Raw genomic sequence first — 20,534 nt, forward strand, 5'->3', positions numbered from 1 at the left:
TAAGCGACTCCCTCCGGTGCAGAAGAGATTAGAAGTAGGAAGTTTAGGAGGAGAAGGAGGATTAGGGAGCGAGGATAGAGAGATATGAAGGAGGAGGAGAAGTGGGGATCGGTTGTGTTTTACGTTCCTCCTCACATGTATAATGATAGTATGTCATTTTTTGAACAATGCTTTTAATATAGAGACAGAATCTCAAAGTTCAAAGTTCAATCAAAGATATCAATTAAGAACAAAAGACAGAAAGCACGTTTAAAACTATTAAAAGCGCAGTAGCGCCTAGCGATGACATGTAAAGTGCCTCGCTACCTAACGGTACAGCAGTGAATGTGATTAAAAACACACAATGAAGGCGAGTGTTATAAATGGATTAACACAAAGGCCAAATGATAGGTATTAAAAATAGGGGTTTAAAAAATAAAAAAGACAATTTCAAAGGAGCCCATGACTGGTGTTATGCTCAGGTCTTGAGAGGTGTTTCAGAGATGAGAAGAGAGAGAGGAACAAAAAAATCGCTGGCTCCCATTGTGTGGATCCGGGTCCCGAAGGCGGGGGTTTCAGGAACGAGGCGAGCGTGTTTAGGGGAGGAGGTTCCTCTCCTGTCCTCCTCTCACTCGAGCGCTCCTCCTGATCAGCGGGAGGGGCGCGGAGGTCGGCGAACGAGTGGCCTCGTCCCCTTTGAAGTCCGTGAAGAAGGTGTCCTTCCTTCTCTCTCTCTCTCTCCCTCCCCTTCTTCTTCTCTTCTTCTTTTTCCTGCAACTCCCACGTCTCCCAGAAAACCCTTAGTGCGGCGCTTACTGTCTGAACCCCGGAACAATGGGCGCACCTGTCCACCCCCCTTGCCCCAATTAACCCCCCCCCCCCCCCCCCCCACCCTGGGTGAAAATCCGGAGACTCAAAGAGTCGTTGACAGACCGCGGCTTGCCTCCAACGCTCACGCTGTACATGTGATACCGATTTAGGGGCTCCTGTTGCGCGGCGGCGTCGCTAACGTTCGGGCCCGTTACCGAATAAACGCACACACACTTCGCCCGTTAATCGCTTCGGTTGTTTCCCAGCATGCACCGCCTTTGCGCTGCCTTCGCTCCCAGATCGGCCTGTCGTTCGTCCTTGTGCCGGCGTGCGCAGCTGCAGGAGACACTCAACCGCAGATAAGCAACTCACACTGTCACGACTCAGTACCTCGACTGCTCGTGTACAGAAGACAGAGATTTGAACCGCTCAGGGTTGAATATTTAAAGTTTTTTTTTTGTTTTTTGTTTGTTTCTTCCATTGCTGGTTTAGAGTTAATGGAATACATGAGAATTGGTTGATTTCTACAACTGTAATTGAGCACTTAAAAAAAAAAAAAAAATAGTGCTCAATTAAAAAAAAAGTGGCTGTGGCACATTCTAGAAGATTGCCCCCTGTTGGAGGCAACCGCAATGACACCCGTCACCAGATGCCGGCCCCCTCCTCTTCTCCCCCCCTGTTGCTAATTTTAGACCGCAGCCACCCTCATTTGCCAGTCAGATGGATTCTGAAATTGAATTTAGCTTCCCTTTGCCTTTTTTCTGATGGTTTATAAGGCTGAGCGGCAGCGCACATTAAAGGGAATATTTATCTGGAGTAAAGAGCAGGGTAGTCGGTGCCCAAGCCTGCGGCTTGTCACGGTGTGTATTTCGCAAGAGCCGAAAATGGGTTACTTCAAGGAGAATGAAGTGTGACAGTCGCCAAGACTTGAAAAAATGTTGTGGTCCCAGACGCAGAGAGACTCTTTTTCCGTCAAAGGAACACATTTTTATTATTATTATCATTTATGAGATTTGTTTCATGGTATAGTAGCAGAGGTGGGAGCAGGTTGAAGGCAGTATTATCATCATCACTGAAATTTATGAGATTTGTTTCTTGGTATAGTAGCAGAGGTAGGAGTAGGTTGAAGGCAGTATTATCATCATCACTGAAATTTATGAGATTTCTTTCATGGTATAGCAGCCGAGGTAGGAGCAGGTTGAAGGCAGTATTATCATCATCACTGAAATTTATGAGATTTCTTTCATGGTATAGCAGCCGAGGTAGGAGCAGGTTGAAGGCAGTATTATCATCATCACTGAAATTTATGAGATTTCTTTCATGGTATAGTAGCAGAGGTGGGAGCAGGTTGAAGGCAGTATTATCATCATCACTGAAATTTATGAGATTTCTTTCATGGTATAGCAGCCGAGGTAGGAGCAGGTTGAAGGCAGTATTATCATCATCACTGAAATTTATGAGATTTGTTTCATGGTATAGCAGCAGAGGTAGGAGGAGATTGAAGGCAGTATTATCATCATCACTGAAATTTATGAGATTTATTTTCTGGTATAGTAGCAGAGCCTGGAGCAGATTGAAGGCAGTATTATCATCATTGAAATTTATGAGATTTATTTTCTGGTATAGTAGCAGAGGCTGGAGCAGGTTGAAGGCATGGGGCACTTTAAGGTGCCTAAGACAAGAGCACTTTAAAACAAAACTGCCTTTCTCTGGCCCTCAGAATGTTCCAGAAGACCCCGGCAAACAGGACAGCTATGTCCTCCTGCTGGTCCTGCTGTCCGTCTTCCTCGGGGGGATCCTGGTCGCTCTGTCCGTGCTGCTGATCATCTGCCGCCGCTGCTGTGAGGGAGATCGCCGCTACTCCAGGTGAGGCTGATCCGTCTGACACAACCGTCCAATGGGAAAGCAGAGAAATGCCCCCCCCCCCCCCCCCCCGAGAGCAGCATGACCAAACGTCCAATGGAACAACAGAGAAATGACCCAACCATCAGAGCGACCGCTCGGTGATGCTGATTTAAGAAATAACAATGGGGAGGGAAAAAGATAGAGAGAGAGAAAGAGAGAGAGAGAGAGAGAGAGAGATAAGAAGACAGAGAGAGAGAGAGAGAGCCAGAGAGCGATTGAGAAATAGAGCATAACCAGATCATTTCTATGCTCCCCTCCCCCTCAATTTTGAATGACCGACTGACACACACACCCCGTTGTTAGCTAAAATATGCTCTCGGGTCAGATCTCATTGGCCGTCGCTCTCCACCAATCAGAGCGGCCTCTGCCTCACCTTCCCCTGCGCAGCCCCCGGAGCTCTGGAGGGACTGCAGGCCGGTACGAATGATGGGCGTAATGAAATTTCACGGCGGCCATCGGAGGTGATTCATCTCCGGTGTCCCGGAGTTTACCAGCTCTGGCGGGGGCCGGGAGGAGACGCAGGAGCGCCGAGCGATGAGCGCGCGTGGGGGGGGGGGGGGGGGGAAACGGAAACCGCAGACACCCCCCCCCCCCACCCCGAGTGGCCTGCGAAATAACGAAAATGTGCATGTGTGAGTGTGTGTGTGAGTGTGTGTGTGTGTGAGTGTGTGAGTGTGTGTGTGTGTGTGTGTGTGTGTGTGCGAGTGAGTGTGTGTGTGTGTGTGGAGTGTGTGAGTGTGTGTGTGAGTGTGTGTGTGTGTGTGTGTGAGTGTGTGTGTGTGTGAGTGTGTGAGTGTGTGTGTGTGCGTGTGTGTGTGTGTGTGTATGTGAGTGTGCGTCTGTGTGCGTGTGTGTGTGTGTGTGTGTGTGAGTGTGTGTGTGTGTGTCTGTGTGCGAGTGAGTGTGTGTGTGTGTGTGAGTGTGTGTGTGTGTGTGTATGTGTGTGTGTGTGTCGGTAGTTTATTTACAGATCACTCACTGCGTTCTCTCACTGTAAGCCCAGGGTGGGAGGCGGGCTGAGGCTTTAGCTTTAGCAGAGCTTACTGCTAACGACTCCGTTAGGCCGACGCCCACTCCTCCTCCCGCCGGCGCTGGGGTGGGGGGGGGGGGGGGGGGTGGGGGGGGGGGGGGGGGGGGGGGGGGGGGGGGTCTGCTCTGTTCTCCCGCCCCCCAAACGACCGGGTGGGGGGGCAATTTAAAATACTCCCTTTCAAACGGAACCCCTGGTGCAAATTGAAGAGGCGACGCTTCGACGCGAAACTGCAACACAGAAAATGAATTTAATTACTCAGGTGTGAAAGGAAATCAATAATGGCGGGTTACAGGGGGGAAGAAAAACAAACCCAAGTGAAAATGATTGGGTGCACGCGTCACATGTCAAACACCAAACCCGTGAGGTGTCTAATGTTTTCACACGCAGAATTGGATTAACAGAAAGCAGTTATTTGTCATTTTTGAGGGCAGCGCAGGTTTCTGGATTGTGGCTGAACAATGGATAATAGTTCTGTGGATAATAGAAAGGTCCCTGTATGTGAAAAGTCTCCATTATCGTTGTACTTGCGGTATTGTTGTGCTAAAACACTTGTCTATCTAGCAGACCAGGGTCAAATACGTATTTGTTTTTGGATTCAAATACTTTCCTACGCTTTACTGATCTTGTCTGATCCATTGGAATCAATGAAATACTCTCAAAAAGTGCAAACACCCCACTTTCTGGTCATATCGGCAGGCTCAGTTCACACCAGGCAAGATCAATGGAGCACAGAAAAAAGTATTTGAATCCAAAACAAATAACGTATTTGACCTTTGAGGTCTGCTATCTAGGCGGGGGTCCGTATGCTCGTGAGATGGCGGTCCTTTGCTGTCAGTGGCAGCTGTGCTGTGAGGAGGAAAATGCAGTCTTGTGCTCCGATAAGCCGAACGTGCCGAACGTGTGCGTGGGTGGCGGCGGCGGCGGTGGCATCGCAGCGTCGCGGAGTGTAGCACAGTGGGTAAGGAACTGGGCTTGTAACCGAAAGGTCGCAGGTTCGATTCCTGGGTAGGACACTGCTGTTGTACCCTTGAGCAAGGTACTTAACCTGCATTGCTTCAGTATATATCCAGCTGTATAAATGGATACAATGTAAAATGCTATGTAAAAAGTTGTGTAAGTCGCTCTGGATAAGAGCGTCTGCTAAATGCCTGTAATGTAATGTAATGTAATCCGTGCTTTTCCGCTTTTCTCGGCTCCAGGGCCAGCGATGACCCAGAGAAGACCAACACCACGTACCTGGAGGAGTCGCAGCCGGTGCAAGGTGAGAGAACGTTCCGGTGACCGCCGTGTTTCTGGCGGGCCCCCCGGGGGCCCAAATTTACCGGGAGTGACCGTCCATACAGGGTCAAAAAAACAGGGAAAAACCGGGGGATTTAAAAATGTCCGCGCTGGATAGCGTTTTAGAATTTTTCCTGAGACAAAAAAAAAATTATTTATTTTTTGCACTGATTGAAACCTGTAGATTGAGGAAGTTGGTCTAAGGAGTTGGTCTTGTAACCTATAAAGGTTGCAGGTTCGATTCCCCGGTAGGACACTGCCCTTTGTACCCTTTGAGCAAGGTACTTAACCTGCATTGCTCCAGTATATATCCAGCTGTATAATTGGATGCAATGTAAGTCGCTCTGGATAAGAGCTTCTGCTAAATGCATGTCATGGAATGATTACTGTGTGTGGAGTTGAGTACCGCAGTATGTGTCTTGGAGTCCGAGCTTCAGCTTCAGGATTGGTTTTGTTGGGCAGAGCTGTGCATTCAGCCTCAGCTTGGGGGGGGGAGGGGGGTTGTTCTCTGTGTGGTGGGGTCCTGCCCTGTATGTGCAACAGTTTACAGTTTTCCTCCTGGCTTGACTGTTCAACCTAAAGGGATGTGGGAACACCAGCCCTGCCAATCAGCGAAGGGACAGGCAGAAGGGACATAGAGAGAGAAGCCACAGGACCCCCATTGCCTCACTGGAATTTATACCACAGCCTGCTCAGAGTTCCGCTCCGTGTTCCATTCTCATATTTTATTTCATATTAACCGCCATTTTGAGTGCACATGGGAAGACACTCCATTTTGCTGGCCCGGTCTGCCGGGCCGGGGAAGATGTTGTGGGTGGATGAAGGCTTGCAGACTCTTTATGCGGGCGTGGCCTTCTATATGTCACACCACAGCATGTTGGTTTTCACTTTTTTAGATTTTTTTTTTAGTTTGCTGTTTAAAGTAGGTTATTGGGACGCCAAACTGAGTAGAAAACATCCGTACTTGAACAGTTACTTTTCATCACATTTTATTTTATTTTATTTTATTTTATTTTATTTTATTTTATTTTATTTTAATTTTTAGTGGCTGGTCCAGCTGTGCGTTTTTAACATTTTTTTTTATATTCAAAGAAAGCACACCTGCCTGAGCCTTTAGGGCCCGACTGTTGATTTGTACATGCAGGGACCGCCCAAAACGGAATGCACGGGGCCAGGGCGAGCTGTAACCCGAACGCGGAAAAAGCCGACACCCTTTTTTAACACAAACGGCGCATTGTGTTTGCACGTTTGCAAAATACACTTTGTGCGTGTTGACCATCCTTATTGCTCTCGCCTCAAAGTTACAGTGAACTCAGCTGCGTCTCCAAGGCCCCGTTGCCATGGTGAAAGCACAGCGGATGTTTCATAACTACTTTTTTTTGATGCAGACGGGGTTTTTTTTTTCTTCTTTTTTTTTCTTTCTGGTGCAGAAGACCTTGGATGGAGCTCTGATCACTGCAGTGTCCCCACGAGGATGAGGAATGAGATAACCGTCCCCTATCAGCGGGGGAGTCCATCAGTCAATACTCTCCTGCAGGGTTATCTGTCCCAGCTAAAGGTGAAAGGTTAGGCTTGTAATTTGCCTCACTGTATGGGTTTACCTCCAAAAAGCTGAGGTAACTTACAAACCTAGCCTTTGACCTTTAGCTAGGACAGATAACCATCTGAGGAAAGTACCGATATACCTTTGATTCCTCGTTGATGTGGGGCAGTTGTCTTGACGAACCAGTCGAGAAAGTCAACATTAATTAGGGTGTCCTGCCCACGCATTATTTATCATACTTATTGGATTAAGAGATTAAATTAAATGGATTGTTCTGTTTCAGCTCATTTTAATGTACCACAATGCTAACATAATTTCTAATAATATAGTATTGCAGAATTAATATTAAAACAATCCTGAGCAACACCTATAGGAGTGGCAGACAGTTAGTGGAGTGGAGAGCTGGGGATTGTAGTTTGGAGGTTTTGTAGTTTAAGGCTTTATTGTGTATCAAGGCTGAGGTGGAATATCCAGGTTCAGAAAGTAAAATTCCTCTCCAGTATTTTGTTCCAGTCACCTGGAATTTGCTAATTAGCTACTAGGAGGTAGAACTGATTCATGGATTCAGCTTGCTCAGTTTGTGGGTGAAAGAAACACATAGCAGGACTTTTGTTTTCTGATCCTTGGACTTTCTACCTCTGCTAGGTGTGGGATCTGTGGAAACGTCCACATAAAATTATTATTAATCGGACATTGGAATATTATAGAGAAAAATCTCTTTTTGTGGTTCTTGTTTTTCTTTTCTTTTTCATGAGGGAACACAAAGACTCTCACTCAGGCTGGTTGGCAGCTGTGCAGATAGCAAAGGATCTCATAGGATACCCAACCAGAGATCACCTGTCTGTTTTTATACCCAGTCAGAGATAACCTGTCTCTTTTTATGCCCAATCAGAGATCACCTGTCTTGTTTTTATACCGAACCAGAGATCACCTGTCTGTTTTTATACCCAATCAGAGATCACCTCTCTGTTTTTATGCCCAATCAGAGATCACCATCAGGGTGGACGAGTCTGACTGCCTGTCGGCGGCCAGCAGCCATGACCAGGAGACGGAGCGCTTCCTGTCGACGGGCACCACCGGCCGCCGCGTCTCCTTCAACGAGGCCGCGCTGTACGACCACGGGAAGAAGACGCAGGAGAAAGGTCGAAGGTCAGCCGCCCGCTCGCCTCCACGTCGCTGAGCCCACTCCACGCCCGCACGCACACCCACCCACTCAACGCCCACGCACATCTGCCCCTCCATACTGCACGACAGCACTGGCCAATCACAATCAGATAAAAGTATTTGAACGTCAGGGACAGTTTTTTTTTTTTTTTTGTACACAAACAAACGGTGCGTGCCAACCTTTGGTGCTTTGAGCTCCGTGTTTTCCTCCCAGGTTAATGCTGTTACGGCACTGAGGCTTTGTGGAGAGCTGGACTCATGTATATTTATTCCTTTGTTCATTTAATTTGTCGACTGTGTCACATTCATTTTCGTCTGTATTTTTGCCTGCGGTTGACGCTCCCTTCGGAAGTTAATGCGCACTCATAAAAACATCAATTCAAAATTGTTAAAGAGTGGAGATAAATTTTTCGTGAGTCATTTCGCGCCTTTTGTGAGGCCAAATCGCTCTCTGACAAGAGGTCGCCCGCCGGGTAGGCGTCTACGGTTCCCGGCGCCCACGCGCATGACGTAGATACGCCTCCGTACGCACCTGCGGCGTGGCCGATGCGCGAGCGAACAGAGCTCCCGTCGTGCTCGCGAACGGCCCGCGGCGGTGACGCACGCGCTCCCGCTTGCCGATCGCAGGTACTGGGGGCTGGGGGGCTGGGGGGCTGGGGGGCTCTCACTGGGGGGGCGACATAGCTCAGGAGGTAAGGCCGATTGTCTGGCAGTCGGAGGGTTGCCGGTTCAAACCCCGCCCTGGGCATGTCGAAGTGTCCTTGAGCAAGACACCTAACCCCTAACTGCTCTGGCGAATGAGAGGCATCAATTGTAAAGCGCTTTGGATAAAAGCGCTATATAAATGCAGTCCATTTACCATTACCATTTAGGTACACTCTCACCGAGGGCGACTTCCACCACCTGAAGAACGCCCGGCTCACCCACCTCCACCTGCCTCCGCCCGCCCTCAAGATACTCACCATCCACGAGTGCGAGTCGTCGGAGAACAGCATCGCCATGACGACACGCCCCGCCTCCAAGTCCAGCCTCTCCATCTTCCAGGTAACGCCCCCCCCGACGACCCTGCTATCAGCGCTTCCGTCGCACAGGTTATCGCCGTGACAGTTACATCACCTGAAGCAATACCGTGATCAGTCAGTGTAGATTAATAAAATATATTGCGGATATTAAATTAAATTAAATTTTAAAAAAAAACAAAACAGAGAGGTTTTCTAATTAACTCCTCTTTCCTGTATGCGAGTCACATTTTCCTAAATCCTAATATGGAATTCCTGTTTGGCTGCTAAGCTGATCAATCAATGTAGATTAATAAAATAAATGGCGGATATTAAATTAATTTTTTTTAAAGACAGAGAGGTTTTATAATTAACAGCTCTTTCCTGTATGGGAGTCATATTCTCCTAAATCCTAATATGGAATTCCAGTTTGGCTGCTGAGCTGTGCCACCCCCCCCGCCCCCCCTCCTGTGTGTCGTTCCCAGCCCTCGGTTCGCCCCCTGCCCCAAACGGCCCTCACCAGCCTGAGTGCCAGTCCCAGCTCCGCCCTCCCCGGCGACGCCCTCAACTCCGTCGTGGACACCAGCTTCAGTGAGAGCCCCCCAGCCCCCAGTCCCGAAGGGCCCCGCTCCAGCTCTGTGAGTCACAGCCGCCCCCCCCCCCCCCCCCACCCCCCACCCCCGATGCACCAAGCACGGCTTTTTTAATCCTTCTGAGTAACCCGGCAGATGAAACAGTTAAAGCATTTTTATTTATTTTTTGTTGACATGATACAAGTGTCTCGGATGACGAAACAAAACACATTGTTTTCAAAAATACGAATTATTGAATGTCCCTTTTAGTTAGTTGGTTTCAGCGTAGTACTTCTTCTTGAGGTTGAGTATGGTTCTTGAGTACGGTTCTTGAGTGTGGTTCTTGAGTATGGTTATTGAGTATGGTCCTTGAGTGTGGTTCTTGAGTATGGTTATTGAGTATGGTTCTTGAGTGTGGTTCTTGTGTGTGGTTCTTGAGATTGAGACCCAGAGACTCATGCCCCCTATAGGCAGGGTGGGTTCTGTTCTAGTCTAAATATCGTGAATTTGGCTGGTAAATTTTGGGAAGCGCACCAGCCGCTGCAGCCCATTGGACGAAAAAGTTAGTTTTCTGCTCTGCCTACAGGGGACAAAAAACTACTACTGGGTCTTAGGTGGTTATGTGGGAGGTTGTGTAGGAGTGACTGTATCCCACAGGTTTGTGGATCCGAATGCCAGGCTTTAATATCTAAAGAAATTAACGGTGGAAAATGCAAAAAAAAAAAAAAAAAAAAGAGACAAAGAAAAAGATGGTTTGAGTGGAACGGGCTGGCACAGCTAGGGCTGTCGCGGTCGACTGGACCGTGATGAGGAGAGGAACGCGCTCAGCTCAGCCCAGCTCAGCCGCCCACAGGCCTGCCCCCCCCCAGCGCCCACGGGCCTGCCCCCCCCCAACGCCCACGGGCCTGCTCCCGCCAGCATGCGTGGGATTGGCCCGAGAGGAGTGACGAGGCGGCCGTGTGCGCGGAAGCGACGCCCCCAGATAACACCGCGCGCGGCGATCACGTGTGTGGACCATCTTGGCTGATTTGCGAGTGTCTCTGCTCTCTCTGTCTCTCTCTCCCTCTCTCCCTCTCTCTCTCTCTCCTTCTCTATCTCCCTCTCTCCCTTTCTCTCTCTCTCCTTCTCTATCTCCCTCTCTCCCTTTCTCTCTCTCTCTCCCTCCCCCTCCCTCTCCTACTCTTTCCCTCCCTCTCTCTCTCCCCCTCTCTCTCTCTCTCTCCTTCTCTATCTCCCTCTCTCCCTTTTTATCTCTCTCTCTCTCTCCCCCTCCCTCTCCTACTCTCTCTCTCCCTCTCCCTCCCTCTTTCTTCCTCTCCCTTTCCCTCTCTCCCCCTCCCTCTCCCTCCCTATCTCCCTCCCTCTTCCTCCCTCTCTCCCTCTCCCTCCCTCCCCTCTCTCTCTCTCTCCAGATCGAGGTGATGGGGGCGGGGTCCCGGAGCGGGAGCAGCCGGGCAGTGCGGGTGAGGGGGCCTCGGCCTCTGGCGCCCCCTCTGGCGGCTCTGGGCAGGGCACGGTGCTGCAGTTCTTCACCAAGCTGGCGGCGCCATGCCAGCCTGGAGGGCGCCAGCCCCTACTTTCAAGATCAAGAAGTGGAAGCTGGACAGCAGCCAGCGGGCGTCCACCTGGACACCCGAGGTAGGGGCTTCACTGCGATCGCCAGGGGGTTCGGGGGGGGGGAAGATGGGGGGCGGTCGTCTTCAGTCATGTCCAGGGTGGGGGGTGAGGCCAGTCCCCTTCAATCATGTCTGATGGGGGGGGGGGGGGGGGGGGGGGGGGGGGGGAGGGGGGGGGTACAATCCCATTCAGTCAATTCAGGGAAAATGAATCGAAATTCAATTGGTGAGATGAAAATGATTAAATAATGTGCAAAATATTCTTTGGATATATATTTTTTTTAAAATTATTTTTCAGCTTAGTTCAGTGAAATTCAGTTAATTTCCTCAGCTGGCTGAATTGTAATGAAATGACCCTGTGCCCAAGTCTAATTATTCATGCTGTGTGTTTGATGCATCTTTTTTAGGCATGCTAGGCTAAAGGCTGTCCAGGAAACTCTTTGAGAAAAGTGCGATAAGCCGTGAAAGAGAGCCGTCCCCGTTCAGTCACTGCGTTAAGCGCCCAAGCTCAGGTCACCCAGCCAATCGCCACCCGTCAGAGCGCAACCCAAACTGACACGCCATTATCGCTAAGATCTAATGGGGTGAGCGCCAATGTGCCGTTGGACAGTCATCGGGAAGCGAACGAATGGGAGAGGTGGGATTATAGATGTTTTAGTCTGTTCCAGTCCACTGCCCGTATTGTCTTTGTTTAGGATTATTATTCCTCCCTATTTAGTGTCCCCCCCCCCTCCCCCATCCCCCCCCGCCCCCCCGTCCCCCCACCCGCCACACTTCACCCCCCTCTGGCCTAATCAATGATGGTTAAGTCCAAATCAATGACAGCTGCATCACAGAGTGAGATCCTACTGTAGCCAGCGGGTGAAGTGAAACCCAACCGAACCGCCCCTCTGCATAATTCATGACCGGCACTACTAAACGGGCCGTCCCGCGATGTGGGCGGCGCCCTCGGGCAGGTAGCCAATGAGAAAGAGTTTGTTGCGCGGTGGGTGTTGTACACGCGACTGGTCGCCAGTTCGAGTCGGCAGAATGATTTATTTATCCATTTATTGCTGTATGCATTGGGATGGTATTGGTGACTTACAAAATGTCTGAGTTCCGATTGGGTTCACTGGAACAACCAACGCGTACCAAGATGGTGGTGTCTGCTCTTCGGTCTCTTTGCGGAATCAACCAGGATGATTTTAGGGTGTTCGCTTTCACCCTAAAATCAGCTAACGGTTCTTTACCCAGAACCAGCTGTGGTGAGCTAAACCGTGGTTTGAGCTGTCTTAGTCAAGATATACTTTATTGAACCCCGTGGGGTAATTTGCCCTCTGCATTTGGACCCATCCTAGTTACTTAGGGAGCAGTGGGCAGCCGCAGTGCAGCGCCCGGGGACCAACTCCAGTTCTGAGGCCAAGGCTTGGTCAAGGGCAACTGCAGGAGTGCACTCCCACACTCATGTCGCTGATGTGGGAGGAAACCGGAGTAACCCGGAGTAACCCACGTGAACACGGGGAGAACACGCAAACTCTGCACAGAAAGGCCCCAAGCCGAGATTCGAACCCACGACCTTCTTGCTGTGAGGTGACAGCGCTAACCAATGCCACCACCGTGTCCGCCCCGTCAATCAATTTAGGGCTGAGTAACAACAAAAAAAAAAACCAGCAGAGTTACCTCTCAGGGCAAAAAGTGAGTGCCACTGCTGTAAAAGGGTTTGATTTCCGGAACAGTCCGCCCCCCCACGTCGTGCCATCGGGGAGCCCACGGCGACACGGTTCTCTGCTACCACCCATCATGCCCCTTGTGGCCGGTGGGTCAAGGCGCCAGGGCACCCAGGGCGTGGAGGTACGGCCTGGCGACATCGCTCTGTTGTCATGGCCACCCGCACAGAGCTTAAGTGGGTCTGACAGAATCAGCCGCCGTATCCCAGCATGCAACCTCCACCCCCCCCACCATCCCTGCCGCCTCTCTCTCTCTCCGCCACCTCCCGAATGTGTCATCACTCGCTCTGCTTCGACAGAGCCCCCGCCTCCTGGAAGGGGGGGCATTCTGGACACCCCCGGAGTCGGAGGGGGAGAGCAAACTGCTAATTTCGCCCTGCCGTTAGCCCTCAGCCAGCCCAGCAGAGCTTCACAGTTTGCCGCTAGCCAGAGAAGAGGCAAAAAATCTTTGCGAACGAATCTTAGCGAACGACTGCTAATGGTGGGAGCAGAGCAGGCCTCTCGACAGGCGAGAAGTGTGCTTGGCAGAACGCGTTCATTGGCTTCCAGTAAACAAAGAAAAAAAAAAAACGAAATATTGGCAGTTGGGTGGAAAAAGAAAATCGCAGAGTCAGGCACATACGGGAAAGAAAAAAATACTCCAAAAAAAAACGAAAAATGTGATAACACAGCCCGTTAAAAGCGAAATAATTTCGGGTGGGAGGTTGTCTGTTGTGTCTGTTTTGAGGTTGCTCAATGGAGGATCAATACTCGAGATTAGCGATCGGTGGCCAATTAGCCTTAAAGTAGAATGGTAACGTGGCCGCTCACGTTTAATGTGACGGACTATTGTGGAGGTTTGGCACGCTTGCGGAGTGGTCATACATCAGACGCTAGATCAAGATGTATTCGGGGACGGTCGCGGTGTACTCAGTGTTTTTAAATTTCTTTATTAGGACGCAACGGGGATCTGAATCCATCAGCCACACACTCATTTGGAAGATGAAGTGGTGTGATGCTAGTATTGCGGTGGTCTACAACAGTCCTGCCATCATTACCCACTTGTGGGCTATTGATTCTACCCCCAAAATTGAAAACACAAGCAGTAATGTCCCTACTTTGTATTCTAAGATTACTAAGATTTAGCCATCAGTGGATCCCTAGGTATACATAAATATTATGTTTACGTCTCTGTAATAACTGAATGTAATTAAGTAAAACACATACACCAATGGAAACCAATGAGCAGGGCCCACGCCAAATTAATACATCACTATGGCAATTTGGAGGACAAATCCCCATGTAGCCAGCATCTTTTTGTGTGTAAAACCAAGAAATAATTTGCATTTATACCTACAATATTTAAAGAAATATTAACACCGCTGCTAGCGGGCTCCCACATCTTGCTTCAGGTAACGAATATAATTTGGCGACATTTACACAGACAGGATGTGGGTTGTTTCTGTAGTCATTTTAAATGCTACCGCATTAAAAACATTTTTAACACTGATATAACACGAGATGGGGCTGCACGGTGGTGCAGTGGGTAGCACTGTCGCCTCGCAGCAAGAAGGTTCTGGGTTCAAAATCCGGCCAATCTCGTGTTCTGTGTGGAGTTTACCTGTTTCTCCCCGTGTCCAGTGTGGGTCTCCTTTGTGTACTCCGGTTTCCTTCCCACAGTCCTAACAACCTATGCAGGTAGGCTAATTGGAGACTCTAAATTGCCCATAGGTACGAGTGTGTGAGTGAACGGTAGTGTGAGTGCCCTGTGGTAGATTGGCGGCCTGTGCCAGGGTATATTCCTGTCTCTCGCCCAATGCATGCTGGGAATGGCACCAACACTTCCCCCCGCGACCCTGACCAGAATAAGCAGGTATAGGTAATGTATGGATGGATGGTTAACTACGAGATGGGGCTCAGATTCATACAGAGGACAAGTAAATGTGAGGGGAAAAAAAAAAAAAAAACAAAGCCTGCCGATATTCTCTCTCAGACTGGCCGCTGAGGTCGCCTGGTGGGTAGCAGACGCCCCCGCTCTGACAGATGGCACTGTGACGCTGCGCTCCTCCCCTTCAAACCGCCCCCCCCCCCCCCCCCCGACCTGGCCTTCATTAGGCCACGCCCCCTCGTTGTCTCCCTGCCGCTCGCCCACGAGGGGCCAGCGCGTCATTCAGAAAAAATGCTGTTTGAAGCCCCCCTGCCTGCCTGCCCCCGCCCCCTCCCCCCCCTCCCCCCCCGGGATGACATCAGTGTGACGCAGGACAGGAAATGGTCCGCCACCGCTGTCCTTCTGAATATAAATTCGTTATAGTCGGAGAGGCGGTCGGTTCACGACCCACTTACCGCCAATTTGGGCCGGACTCAGCTGCCAATCAAAGCTTAATTCGCTTACGAAATAAGTAGTCATGTGACTGTGCGGGACATTTCCAGAAAAAACCTTTTCACATTTTTTTTTCTGGAATGGTTGATTAAGACGGAATGTGGCGTCTCATAAAGAGAGAGTACATAAGTATATACTTTATGTTCTGTTGTCCAGAAGGTTTTTTTATGATAGTAGATTTGACCATATGCTGTATTTTCATGAATCAGTATTTCTTCTGAATGGTATACAGTGCCCTCCAAAAGTATGAGAGCAGTCGAGTGAAATTAGTTAATCTTTCTGTATATTATGGCATTTGGATTTGAGCTCAAAAATTTATATGAGACAGAAGTATTGATGATCAGCTTTATTTTATTTTCATTTTACATGTTGTGCATCTTGTTTTACAGAAGCCGCTGTTTTTGTGTGAGTCCCCCTCCCCCCCCCCCCCCCCCCCCCCATTTAAGCTGGGTACCGTTCCTATGTACTTTTGGAGGGCACTGCACTGTATTTTACACTGTGTCTCTCTCACACCAGGGTCCCCAGAAAGATTTACACTGTGTGTGTCTCTCTCACACCAGGGTCCCCAGAAAGATTTACACTGTGTGTGTCTCTCTCACACCAGGGTCCCCAGAAAGATTTACACTGTGTGTGTCTCTCACATCAGGGTCCCCAGAAATATTTACACTGTGTGTGTCTCTCCCACATCAGGGTCCCCAGAAAGATTTACACTGTGTGTGTCTCTCACATCAGGGTCCCCAGAAAGATTTACACTGTGTGTGTCTCGCCCACATCAGGGTCCCCAGAAAGATTTACACTGTGTGTGTCTCTCTCACACCAGGGTCCCCAGAAAGATTTACACTGTGTGTGTCTCGCCCACATCAGGGTCCCCAGAAAGATTTACACTGTGTGTGTGTCTCTCACATCAGGGTCCCCAGAAAGATTTACACTGTGTGTGTCTCTCCCACATCAGGGGTCCCCAGAAAGATTTACACTGTGTGTGTCTCTCCCACATCAGGGTCCCCAGAAAGATTTACACTGAGCATCTCTCCTATTTGGGTCCCCAAAAGATTCACGCTGTGCCTCTATCACATCAGGGTCCCCAAAAAGGAGGGCAGTTCCAGCGCCAGAGGGCGGCCAGCGAGAGCATGGACCAGGACGACCACGACGGCCACCACATCGACCTCATCCAGTACATCGCGCGCACGCACGACCTGCCCTACTGCCCCGGCCGCGCCCCCGGCCCGCCCCCCGCCGCGCCCCCGGCCACGCCCCCGGCCACGCCTTCCTGTCACCCCCCTTCCCACGCCACCACCCTCCCTCGGCAGGTATCTTTAATTCCCTCGCCATTCATCCGCCACGCTGCTTCGCCCACGGCCATCGCCCCCCCCGCCCCGCCCCCCATTAACCGCCATTTTCCATTGGTGGCGCTAGTTTTGAGGCCGCCGCTCCCGCTGATCCAGGGCGGGAAACCGGTGCCGGTGGAGCCTTAACCGAAAAAATGAGTGTGTAGGCCTCCAGGTGCTTCCCCCATCACCCAAACGGGACGGCGGAGAGGAGGGGGGCGGAGAAAGGTGTCTTGGTAATCCCAGATCTTCATCATGGCTTCAGATTATGACGACATCATGCTCCCAACAAGCGCCATTGCTGCAGTTTGTGTGTTTTGATGGTCACGGCGCTTAGTTCATCACGTGTCTCTTGCTCATGCCAGTGTCACCAATGGGCCCAAATGATTAGTAAAAAAAAAAAGAATATGAAAATAGGACTAGCACATTAAATTAGGGGCGGCAGCATAATGGGTAAGGAGCTGGTCTTGTAACCTTAAAGGTCACTGGTTCAATTCTCAGGTAGGACACTGCCATTGTAAGCAAGGGACTTAGCCTGCAGTGCTTCAGTATACATCCAGCTGTATAAAATGGAAGCAATGTAAATGCGATGTAAAAGTTGTGTAAGTCGCTCTGGGTAAGAGCATCTGCTAAGTGCCTGTGATGTAATTAAATTAGTCATATTTTTAATTTGGCTTTTAAATGATTTGCCAAAGTTATACAGAGTTAGGATCCAGCGTGCTTATAGAATTGGCAATAAAAATTATAGTTTATATGTGCTGCAGTGATGCAGTGTTTACAATGGAATGGATCCAAATGGAATATAGAAATATAGGCCAAATATATAAGTAACACAGTAAATAATGGTTAGGAAACTGGGCTTGTGAAGCCAAGGTTGCCGGTTCAATTCCCAGGTGGGCATTGCCATTGTACCCTTGAGCAAGATGCCTAACCTGAACCGCTTCACTATATAGATCCAGCGGTATATTATTATTGATATTATTTAAAACTGTAAATTTGTGTAGGTTGCTCTGGACGAGAGTTAAATGCCAGCAGAGTAACACCAGAACAAAAGACAACGAGAAGCTGTAACAATGAGAGCAGCCCACGAATGCCATTGAAACTTGCCTATAATCAACAACTGAATCGATCCTAAGTCTTAATTATTTAGTCCTCATTAAAATTCCTGGTAAGGAATTTCATACATTTATAATTCAGTCGTGCAAGAAATATTTTTGGCACAGTATTAGCCTTTTGAGTATTCTAAGTTCTAATTATTTCATTATGAATTAGAACTTAGAGAGTTATACATTTGTTATTTGGGGGACTTAATGTGGTGTCCCTCTTAAGACACAATCTTTGGATAACTGATTAGTCTCGTTTTACTTAGTGATATTATATGCCTTTTTCCCCTAGTCTTCTGGATTCTTTCTACTTCCCACAATATAACAGACTTATTCTATCGCTTGAATGATGGCGTGAACCCCTTTCACTGTATTTAAACCCAGTTGTTTCCCACTTAAACTGATCCTATTGGGAAAATGACCAAGTTTGAAAACAACATTAACCTTGGGAAAATTGAGGGGTAAAACAAAAAAAAGCGAAAATGTGTCTGTGAATAAGCTTGAATAAGTTTCAACATGAATACCAGGGGGAAACCAATTACAGTGGTTTAAATAGTGTTGCGTGGAAATAGACCCAATTTGACACCATTAACCGAACCTCTTGAAAGAGGCCGGCTGCATTGCTGTAATGGAGATGGCTAAAAGAGCTGAGCAGCACTTTGAGAGGCACTATATAATGACCTGCAAGGACGTGTTTGAATTGCCACAAAGGTCTGCAGCTCAGCCTGTCTGTTAATGGAACTTTGAGTGTTACTTCTTTAGGAATTAACCCAATATATTTTTTCTCGAGGAAACCGAAAATTATGGGGCTTAACTATATTTCATTGATCTATTTGCAATTAGATAAGTTTTGTGTATTTTTCAGATCGATCTCCCTTTCCCTTTTTTTTCGTACTAATGGCAAATCCAAGCTTCGCCCCTCAGAAGGATTTAGCTGTTGCTTCCATCACTATTTACTGACTTAGTATCGTTGAAAACGAGGATGTGAGAAGCAAGCACGTTTTAGCACAGTAAAACAGGAAGTGGGGAAATTGTAGCGAGCACTGATTCACGCTAGAGACGTCACTTTGGGCAGAGAGACCGCCCCCAAAAAGCCGAAACCATTTGACATCGCTGCCATTTTTACACGTGTCCCTGTGCACATCGCCACAAAGCAGGGACCTGTGCATTTCACCGAAGGCGGAAAAGGTTCGCGTGCCGGCGCCGCGCTGGCTGAGCGGGGTTCCCGGGCTAACGCGCACCGTCTGGCTCTTCCCCTTCCTGCAGGTTAGAGGTGGAGGTGGTGGTGGAGCCCAGCTGCGCCGGAGGGAGAGGAGTGATCGGCCTGTCTCCTGAGCCGGTGCGAGGAGGGGCCTGGGGGCGGGGCCTAGGGGCGGGGGGCGGGGGCAGGGGGCGGGGTCCAGCTGCCACAGGGAGAGCTCTGAGCCCCAGACTCTGTACCGGGACATCTGGACCCTGCGGGCCGTCGCTGGAGCAGTACGCCTCGTCCGACCAGAGCAGCAACAACGACCGCGACTCCGTGCGCAGCGACGCCGACAGCGTCTGCTCGCTAGGGGGCGCCGTCGAGAAGGGGGGCCTGCCCAGCTACCCCTCCCAGGACATCGGGGACGAGCCGGAGGGGGAGGGGGGTAGGGGGAGGGGGACGCGGACGTGCCCCGGGAGGAGGAGGACGGGGGGGTGCAGGGAGACAGGGCGGGGCGGCGGAAGCAGGACAGCGTGGAGTCGGAGCGGGGCAGCGACGGCGAGTCGGGCAGCCGCAAGCTGCTGCAGATGGACAGCGGCTACGCCTCCATCGAGGCCCCCTGCAGGGCGCCGGAGGAACTGCGGCTGTTCGGCGGGCCGCCGGGGCCCAAGGACAAAACGGCGTCGGAGAAGAGGCTCTTCTTCACCAGCTCGGGCCGCAAGGGCACGGTGTGCGAGAGCCTGGAGGGCGAGCTCTACGAGGAGGAGCTGGAGGACGAGGCGGTGGGGGGCAGCGTGGAGGAGGCCGAGAGCCCCATGGGGTGGGCGCCCTACGGGCAGATGCTGGCCCCCCGGGAGGCGCAGCCCCACCCGCACCCGCACCCGCACCCGCACCCCCACCGGCGGGACTACAGCATCGACGAGAAGACCGACGCCCTCTTCCACGAGTTCCTGCGGCACGACCCCCAGTTCGACCAGCAGGAGTCGCCGCTGCGCTCCAAGCACCGGTCGCGGGTGCACCTGCGCAAGCAGTGGCAGCGCTCCAAGCAGTACAGCGACCCGGGCGTGCGCTTCCCCCCGGCCCTGGAGCGCCAGCGCCACCCGCTGCGCCGCGGCGACAGCGCCAACTACCCGCTGGACGCCGGCTACCACAGCACGCTGCCCCGCATCGTCAGCGCGCCCGACCAGGAGGAGGCTGGCGAGGGCGGGCACGGCGCCGCCCACACGACGCCCGCGGCGGCCGAGGAGGAGGAGGAGGAGGAGGGGGAGGAGGGGGCGGGGGAGAGGGAGGAGGAGGAGGAGGAGGACAGGAGGAAGGCCAGCCCCGGCGGCAGCACCGGCAGCGGCCGGACCGTCAAGGAAGAGGAGGACCGCGCCTCCTGCTCCCCGCCTCCTCCCCCGGCCCCCGAGCAGCCGGAGCCGGCCGAGGAGGGGGGCGGCAGGCAGGGGGGGCAAGCCCCCGAGCCCCCCTACTCCTCCCTGCCCCCCCCCGCCGCGGGCTACGGCCCGCAGACCATCGCGGACGAGCTGACGGACAAGCTGGCCGCCTCGCTGGAGGGCGGGCTGTACGCCGCGCTCCGCCGGCCCAAGGACAGCCCCGAGTGCGTGGTGGCCGTCGCCCACGCCTCCCCCGACCACAGCCCAGTGTAGCATGACTCCGGACCGCCCCCCTCTCTGCCCCCCCCCCCCACGCCCACGCCCCACCCCCCCCCCTCGCTCTTTCAACAAATTAAAAAACAAAGCCTTTGTGTTCAGTTTCGCTCTCCCAAGGTAACTGTTAGGGCGGGGGCTGCTGGCCCAATCCTGTTCCTGGAGAGCCGCCGTCCTCGAAGGTTCTCCTTTCAACCCTGATTCGGAACACCTGGCTCTGCCAATCAGCAGCTCGGCGAGATCTCCGGCTGTCGAATGAGGCGCTTGCGCTCGGTCAGTTTTTTTTGGAGCGGAGGCCTACAGGACTGGTA

The 20,534-nt window shown here is 51.2% G+C and overlaps 1 protein-coding gene across 1 annotated transcript in view; it reads left to right on the forward strand.

The window, feature by feature from the left end:
• LOC118224548 (voltage-dependent calcium channel beta subunit-associated regulatory protein-like) overlaps positions 1-20,254 on the forward strand; it is a 27,960-nt gene extending 7,706 nt beyond the window's left edge. Inside the window, 16 exon segments of the mRNA XM_035412054.1 lie at positions 2,510-2,655; positions 4,927-4,988; positions 7,535-7,697; positions 8,585-8,756; positions 9,196-9,348; positions 10,695-10,733; positions 10,736-10,822; positions 10,824-10,859; positions 10,861-10,920; positions 16,040-16,246; positions 16,248-16,270; positions 18,658-18,742; positions 18,781-18,855; positions 18,857-19,021; positions 19,024-19,809; positions 19,864-20,254. Of these exon segments, the coding sequence (XP_035267945.1) occupies positions 2,510-2,655; positions 4,927-4,988; positions 7,535-7,697; positions 8,585-8,756; positions 9,196-9,348; positions 10,695-10,733; positions 10,736-10,822; positions 10,824-10,859; positions 10,861-10,920; positions 16,040-16,246; positions 16,248-16,270; positions 18,658-18,742; positions 18,781-18,855; positions 18,857-19,021; positions 19,024-19,809; positions 19,864-20,223 (2,619 nt within the window). The 3' untranslated portion in view covers positions 20,224-20,254.
• The last annotated feature ends 280 nt before the right edge of the window (positions 20,255-20,534 follow it).

The sequence above is a fragment of the Anguilla anguilla genome, chromosome 4, assembly GCF_013347855.1.
Source record: "Anguilla anguilla isolate fAngAng1 chromosome 4, fAngAng1.pri, whole genome shotgun sequence".
In the NCBI taxonomy this organism is placed as follows: domain Eukaryota; kingdom Metazoa; phylum Chordata; class Actinopteri; order Anguilliformes; family Anguillidae; genus Anguilla; species Anguilla anguilla.